At 36.7% G+C, this 6,994-nt stretch overlaps 1 protein-coding gene across 1 annotated transcript; it reads left to right on the top strand.

The window, feature by feature from the left end:
- Positions 1-2,213: 2,213 nt before the first annotated feature.
- On the top strand, positions 2,214-6,473 carry LOC141820213 (transport inhibitor response 1-like protein Os05g0150500). The gene is made up of 3 exons (XM_074707499.1): positions 2,214-2,880; positions 4,515-5,007; positions 5,371-6,473. Exons 1-3 carry the CDS (start codon positions 2,408-2,410, stop codon positions 6,145-6,147), a joined length of 1,743 nt encoding a protein of 580 aa, XP_074563600.1. The 5' UTR covers positions 2,214-2,407; the 3' UTR covers positions 6,148-6,473.
- The last annotated feature ends 521 nt before the right edge of the window (positions 6,474-6,994 follow it).

Below are 6,994 nucleotides of genomic sequence, written 5' to 3'. Positions count from 1 at the left end.
AAAATTCAAAAAATACCAATTCATTTCTGGACATACAAGGGAGCACGTGGATGATGAGACTAAAGCATTCTAATACACTGAATTTTTGATAAAAAAATTTAATATTATTAATATTTTATAATAATTATTATATTATTTTTTATCGATAATATGGTAGAAAAGATATACGTGGAAGTTTAATCATGAGATATACTTTAATGCAATATGAAATTCATACTATTAAAAACTATATAAAAATTTATACACACCTAGAGAAAGAAAAGCATACTCTACTACCAATGTATAGGGACATGTCAATTTGAAACCAGAAAAAAATGATAAAAAGTTAAAGAGTTGAAGGGGGAGAATGACGATATTAGAGATAGTCAATTTTATAATGAGATTTTATCTAAGTTAATCTTTTCTTTTTTTCCTTAATTAATTTATCTCTACTTTTTGATTCACATGAGACACGACCAGTTAAGATTATATTTTAGATATTTTGATATGCATGTACCATATAGTGTAATGTGATTATATTTTATATTTCAGAACATATTAATATTTGTGTAATACGATTATATTTTGTATTTTAGGAATATGAATATTTTTAGATAAATATTGGTAGTATGATTTGAAATTGATCTATAATTTGTACCGGTTTAAATAGAAATTAAAGTGTATTAGATTGACAGAATAAATAAATAACGATGGATATATATAATTTAATTTGTCAGTAATTTAGAAATCAAATATAAATTTTGATGGTTAATTTACCGAATTTAAATTCTATAATTAATTTAATCATCAAATTTAAAATTTAGTTGTTAGTTAACTAACGATTGAATTCAAATTTCATTCATAATTTAGTAATCGAAATATAAATTCTATCGTTAAATTAACAATAAAACTTAAATTCGATCGTTAAATTTAATTGTCATTAAAGTTTAATGATTGATTTTGTTTAGATTATTAAATTAGCGGTCGAATTATAAATTTCGATCGATAACTCATAGCAACTAACCAATTCATTCGTCAATTAATCATTATATTTTTTTAATGATCAATTAGTAACAGAAAATTTAATCGTTAATCTATAAATTTTTTTTTGCAGTGTTGCAAACACTAATTTTGACTTTTAATTTAAAGATTCTTTCTTTTCAGTCTTGTTTTTTTTTAATATAATAGATATTGCAAATAAAAATGTCATCGTTTCAAATGTAGACACTAACTTTGACTTCATAATTTAAGATTCTCTGTTCCATTCCACTTAATTAATTGTAAGGACAGATTTGTCCAGAAATCACAACAAAATAAACATCATTTTAATAACTAAATTTTTTTATAAAAATAAAACTGAAATGTTAATAAATTTATAATAAATGTAGAAAATATATGAATATAATATTTCTGATTAAATTTAATTAGATAAATAAATTTTATTTTTACTAACAAGTAAATAATAAATATATAGAGATTTACAATTTTCTCTTCACTCAAATAAAAATTACTTAAGATCAAAATTAAAATGTAAGAAATTTAAACTAAACTTAGATAATAATTACATAATTTTCCTTTTTTTTACTTTTAGTTTCTTTTCTTTAAAAAAAATTAAGAGTAAATCAATCGATAAGAAAGTGTAAATTCCAACAATATGACAACAAACTGGAAAATCAAAGTAGAAATAGCCAAAAACTAATAATAAAATAAATAAACCCATCGCTTTCTTTTATGTAAAATAATTATTATTTTAATAAAAATATTTTATTTTTTTAAGAAAAAATAAAAATGTCACTCTCTATCTTGCCCAGGGGACCAGTGGGTGGACCACTCCTCTCTCTCATGGTGATGGCGGTGGTGGTGGGTTCAAAAAGAAAAAGATTCCTCCTCACATCACGTCAGAGAAGGCCCACCTCACATATACCCACCAATCACTGCACTCATCTGAACCGTCCAATCATGGCACGGAGTTCGAGGCCCCACCAGGCTCTCACATCCACCGTACGCTCCTTCTCTGCTTATCGATTCCGCGCTCCCTCTGTTTCCACGCCGACCGGGCCCCCGATTCCCAGCTTGTGTCATGGTTTCCCGGACTGCTGGGGGAATCGCGGAATTGAAGCGGCCATCAACGTTTCCCCTCGAGTGTTTCCTGTTTGTGTCGCCTCGCCGTCGCCAAGCGGATAAGTACGCGTCCCACACGAACGCATCGGACGGCTCAGATCCCTGTTCTGACAGCAGTTGGGCATGGGGACCGTCCATCTCGTGGTCCGAGCTCGCTTCGAAGCTAAAGAAGAGAAGAGACCATCGTCATCCCCTCATTTCTCTCCTCTCTCTCTCTCTCTCTCATGAAAAGTCTTTCCTCGGACATCGTCCTCGCATTGCCGTTCCCCGGCCTGGAACCCTAATACCGACGGCGGAAGCAGCCGGGATGGTGGGGCGCTTTAGGTGGGCGGCTATGTTCCCCGACGAGGTGTGGGAGCACGTGTTCTCGTTCCTGACGTCGGACGGCGACCGCAACGCTGCAGCGCTCGTCTGCCGCAACTGGAACCGGATCGAGCGGCGGTCGCGGAAGAGGGTCTTCGTCGGGAACTGTTACTCGGTGGCACCGACGGTGGCAGTGCGGCTGTTCCCGGAGGTGAGAGCGGCCGTGATCAAGGGGAAGCCCCACTTCGCTGACTTCAACCTAGTGCCCAGCGACTGGGGCGGCGGAGCAGAAGCGTGGGTGGAGGCAATGGCTGAGGGATGGCCGAACCTAGAGGAACTCCGGTTCAAGAGGATGGTTGTCTCTGATGACTGCTTGGATCTCATTGCCAGGTCTTTCAAGAACTTCAAGGTGCTGTCTCTCGTTTCCTGCGACGGGTTCAGCACCTCTGGACTTGCTGCGATCGCCGCCAACTGTAGGTAGGGTTTGTCTCTCCTTTCTTCTAACTCTTGATGCAGATTTGTGATGGGACTTGGCATTCTGACCTGGAAAATCCATTTTTTGTGTTTGGATCTGGCGGTAAAAATGCTGCTGACAACCATTCTGCTAGTTTCTTTATAAATATGTTGCCATACATTTGGTTTGAAGCTTATAATTTTGTTTCCACAAGCAAGCGAAACTGAGTGTGGGCGTGAGCCCTTTTTTCCTGATCGGTTTATTGGATATTTAAAGATACGGTTCTCTTTCTGATTTAGTGATTTATGCGTGTAGAATCTTCTATTGTTTTTTGTTTTTTGATGACTCAATAAACAAACAGCTTGATTAACAGAATCTAGATCATATAATCGATAAATGTTCTCATAAATCTGCGTCTGACATGCTGATGGAAAGCGTTCTTCTCCTTGAAAGATTGAACTCTGGGAGGCTCTTCAGATCTATCATACTAGAGAGTGAATGATAGGTAAATCTTAGTTTATATCTTTTAAAGGGCTTCTCTGCAAGGGACAATAAGGAAGAGATTTAAGAAACTTATATTTCCAAGGTCACAATTATTTGTTTTCTCCTTCCAGTATCAGAATTTAGAAAAAGCAAATAAAAACTTTACATATTGTACATTGGAGATTGAAACTCGGCAATAAGACAGATTCTGATCTTGAACAGGGAGATTGACTTGGAATCAGTTAGGTGGTAGTATTTCTAATATTCACAAAAGTGAAAATTATTTTTATTGCTTTCTTCTACATAGTGTTTTGCTCTGCGGGGAACATTTTTATTTTTTCTGTTGATACCCTTTCTAAGTTTTTGGATATCGAGATTGTTGGGATGGACAAATTTAAACCAAAGTTGATAGGTACACCATCCATAACAGGATTACTCTTATTATTTAGCATGTATGTCTCCACAAAAAGATAGAATGTGTTTTTAGTTTACTTTCATGTAATTGAGAGAGGAGTTAGTTAACTATGAACAAGCTTGTTGTAGTTCACAGTAATCAAGTAAAAATTTTAGTAGCTGCAAGATACTTGGCCCCACCAAGTAAACATGGTTAGACTTGGAAGCAGCAAATTTCAATTAACAACTGAAAGATGAGAAATAACAATGGGGAGAAGAGCCCCACTCACACATATATAATAAGAGTTTCACAGGGGGAACTAGTACTACAATTATGTAGGATATGCCCAGATTTGTTGAGAACAACAGTCAGTACTTCTGCAACCAACAATAGAGGAGAGTGGAAATGTTCTAATGTTCCATCCTTGAGTTAAAAGAGGTAGCTGTATGAGTGCACATATGCAGGCATGTATACACATAGGTCGTAAATCATACTTGCTTCTTAGAATGACATCCAACTCTACTGTACATGTTCAGATGAATGTTACTTGGTAACCACCTTATATTTGATATTTAAGAAGGACAAGTAGAACATTGTATTTTCATCCTCTAACATAACAAATGAAACTCAGATTATTGGAAACTTGTTTCCAAAAGAACAATGAACTACACATTTTACATTTTCTTATTTTTTAAAACTATATTGATAGTGATACCTTCATGGCAAATGAAATTAATATTTTGGATTTCTTTTTTTTCTGTATTTTTTTTATGATGCCAGGCATCTTAGGGAGTTAAACCTACGTGAAAGTGAAGTGGAAGAAACTTGTCTGAACTGGATCAGCCATTTTCCAGAGCCATTTACTTCTTTAGTAGCCTTGGATATTGCCTGCTTAGAAGGCGAGGTGAATGCCTCTATTCTTGAACGCCTCATTAGTAGATGTTCAAATATCATGACCCTCAGACTCAACCATTCTGTGCCTCTAGAAAGGCTTGTTGGACTCTTACAGAGAGCTCCTCAGCTAATGGATCTTGGAACTGGCAAGTTTTCTGCACGTCATAATCCACAGCTTTTCTCTAGGCTTGAGTCAGCAATTGTAGGCTGTAAAAATTTGAGAAGCCTTTCTGGTTTCTGGGAACCTGGATTAACTTATCTTCCAGCAGTCTACTCAATTTGTGAAGGTCTTACATCACTTAACTTGAATTATGCTACCGTTCAGAACCCAGAGCTTGTAAAGATAATCAGCCGGTGCAAAAATCTACGACGATTATTGGTATGTCTGCTTTTTTATTTTTCATTTTCAACCCTTCATTTTCTGACTGTTAAGAGAAACTGCATGATTCTTGTGTATGTTCCATTAACAAGTTGATAGCAAGGCACAGCTTCTCTAGCTTGATTCCATGGCCCATTTGCTTGCATGTTTCCTCTTTCCTTTCTCCACATCTTTTTCATCTCATCTAACAACTACTAATAAAAACAATGCAATGATTTTATTGTACTATGAAAGAAATCGAATTGCACTGGTAGATTTCATAAAGGTGAAATTTTGATAGCTTGCCATAGTTTAGGTTGACTCTCTTTGGCCATATAAAATTCCACGTGGTCATTAATTTGCTTACTGACATGAAACTTATAGGTTATGGATTTAATTGAAGACAGTGGCCTTGTTGCTGTGGCATCATCATGCAAGCTCCTTCAAGAATTGCGGGTGTTCCCTTCCGATCCGTATGATGCAGCAGAGCCTGTCTCTCTTACTGAACATGGTCTTGTTGCTGTCTCTGCTGGTTGCCCGATGCTCCACTCTGTTCTATATTTTTGTAGGCAGATGACAAATGCAGCCCTCCTTACTGTTGCAAAGAATCGCCCTAATCTTACATGCTTTCGTTTGTGCATCATTGAGCCTCATACCCGTGATTATGTCACTCAGGAGCCCCTAGATACTGGCTTCAGTGCAATTGTAGAATCCTGCAAGGATCTCCGTCGACTCTCCTTATCTGGTCTTCTCACTGACCTCGTGTTTAAATCCATTGGGGCCTCAGCAAATTATCTTGAGATGCTTTCAATAGCTTTTGCCGGTGATGGAGATATGGGTCTACATTACATTCTCTCTGGTTGCAAGAACTTGAGGAAGCTGGAGATCAGGGACTGCCCATTTGGTGATAAGCCATTGCTTCAGAATGCATCTAAACTGGAGACAATGCGATCCCTTTGGATGTCATCATGCTCTGTGACATTGGGGGCATGCAGACAGCTGGCCCGGGCAATGCCGCGTCTAAATGTGGAGGTCATCAATGAGAGTGGGAGAGGACCGCTGGCGGCACAGCCTGATAATTGCCCAGTCGAGAAGCTCTACATCTACCGCACTATTGCTGGTCCAAGAACTGACACCCCGCAATGTGTTTGGACTGTTTAAGGTGTCATCACTAGGTATTCAAGTACTATTGTTTCTACCTTTGGTCGATCAGCATTCATTAAGTATGTGCTATAACTTGATCAAACGGAGGACAGGCTGATTCAAGATCAAATGGAGCTTGGTATGAGATTATTATGGCATGCAGCAATCTCCTAAAGAATTACCAACACTTGCAGCTTTTGTTATCGTTAAATTGTGGGATTGTGACTTGTAAGTTGTAACAAGACTTACGTATGTTGTAGGTCTCCAGAGACGATGTTTTTTTGTTTTTTAAGGCTTAAGTTAATTTTATATGACCATAATATATTACCATTGGATGTTGCTTAGCTCACCACATCCACAGCCAACTAGTTCAGTGCTAAATCAGTAGATCTTACCTGATTCTACAAATAAAGTTAGAGTGGTCCTTTTATATTTTTTTTCTTTTTTCTTTTCAGTGTGCTTAAAGTTAACCTTCTGATTTAATCTCTTTCAGTCTCCACAATCTTGACTCACATTGTCATGGATAGTAGTACGATATAGTCCTCATCATCATAGAGATTCAAAATTGATCTTGGACAACGAGTTTCTTTCCATTGAATGTTATGTACAACTAGTAGTATTTCAAGATTCGTTTGGTCGGTCAAATGGTTGCATTAGTGTTTTTTCTCTCCTTCCCTATCCTTCCCAATCTGCTGAGGTAAACAAAGGCTATTGAGTAAAACTTATAATTTATCCATAGCATTTTAATGCATGTAGTGATTAAATGATAAATAGTATATTGGTACAAAATTCTTCTCTCATACTCTTAATCACTCAGAACTCTTATTACACTCAAACAAAACACTCAATGGTCCTTTTTATAGAT

The sequence above is a fragment of the Curcuma longa genome, unplaced genomic scaffold (assembly GCF_044706935.1).
Source record: "Curcuma longa cultivar G26 ecotype Majalengka, Jawa Barat unplaced genomic scaffold, ITB_CL_G26_1.1 utg2798_np1212_758248_RagTag, whole genome shotgun sequence".
NCBI lineage: Eukaryota > Viridiplantae > Streptophyta > Magnoliopsida > Zingiberales > Zingiberaceae > Curcuma > Curcuma longa.
The sequence above is the reverse complement of the archived record's forward strand: the minus strand, read 5'-3'. Positions and strand labels throughout refer to the sequence as shown.

Coding starts and splice junctions, on each gene's coding strand:
- LOC141820213 (XM_074707499.1), top strand. CDS start 2,408: ATGGTGGGGCGCTTTAGGTGGGCGGCTATGTTCCCCGACGAGGTGTGG. Junction 2,881..4,514: donor GCGATCGCCGCCAACTGTAG/GTAGGGTTTGTC, acceptor TTATGATGCCAG/GCATCTTAGGGAGTTAAACC. Junction 5,008..5,370: donor AAAATCTACGACGATTATTG/GTATGTCTGCTT, acceptor TGAAACTTATAG/GTTATGGATTTAATTGAAGA.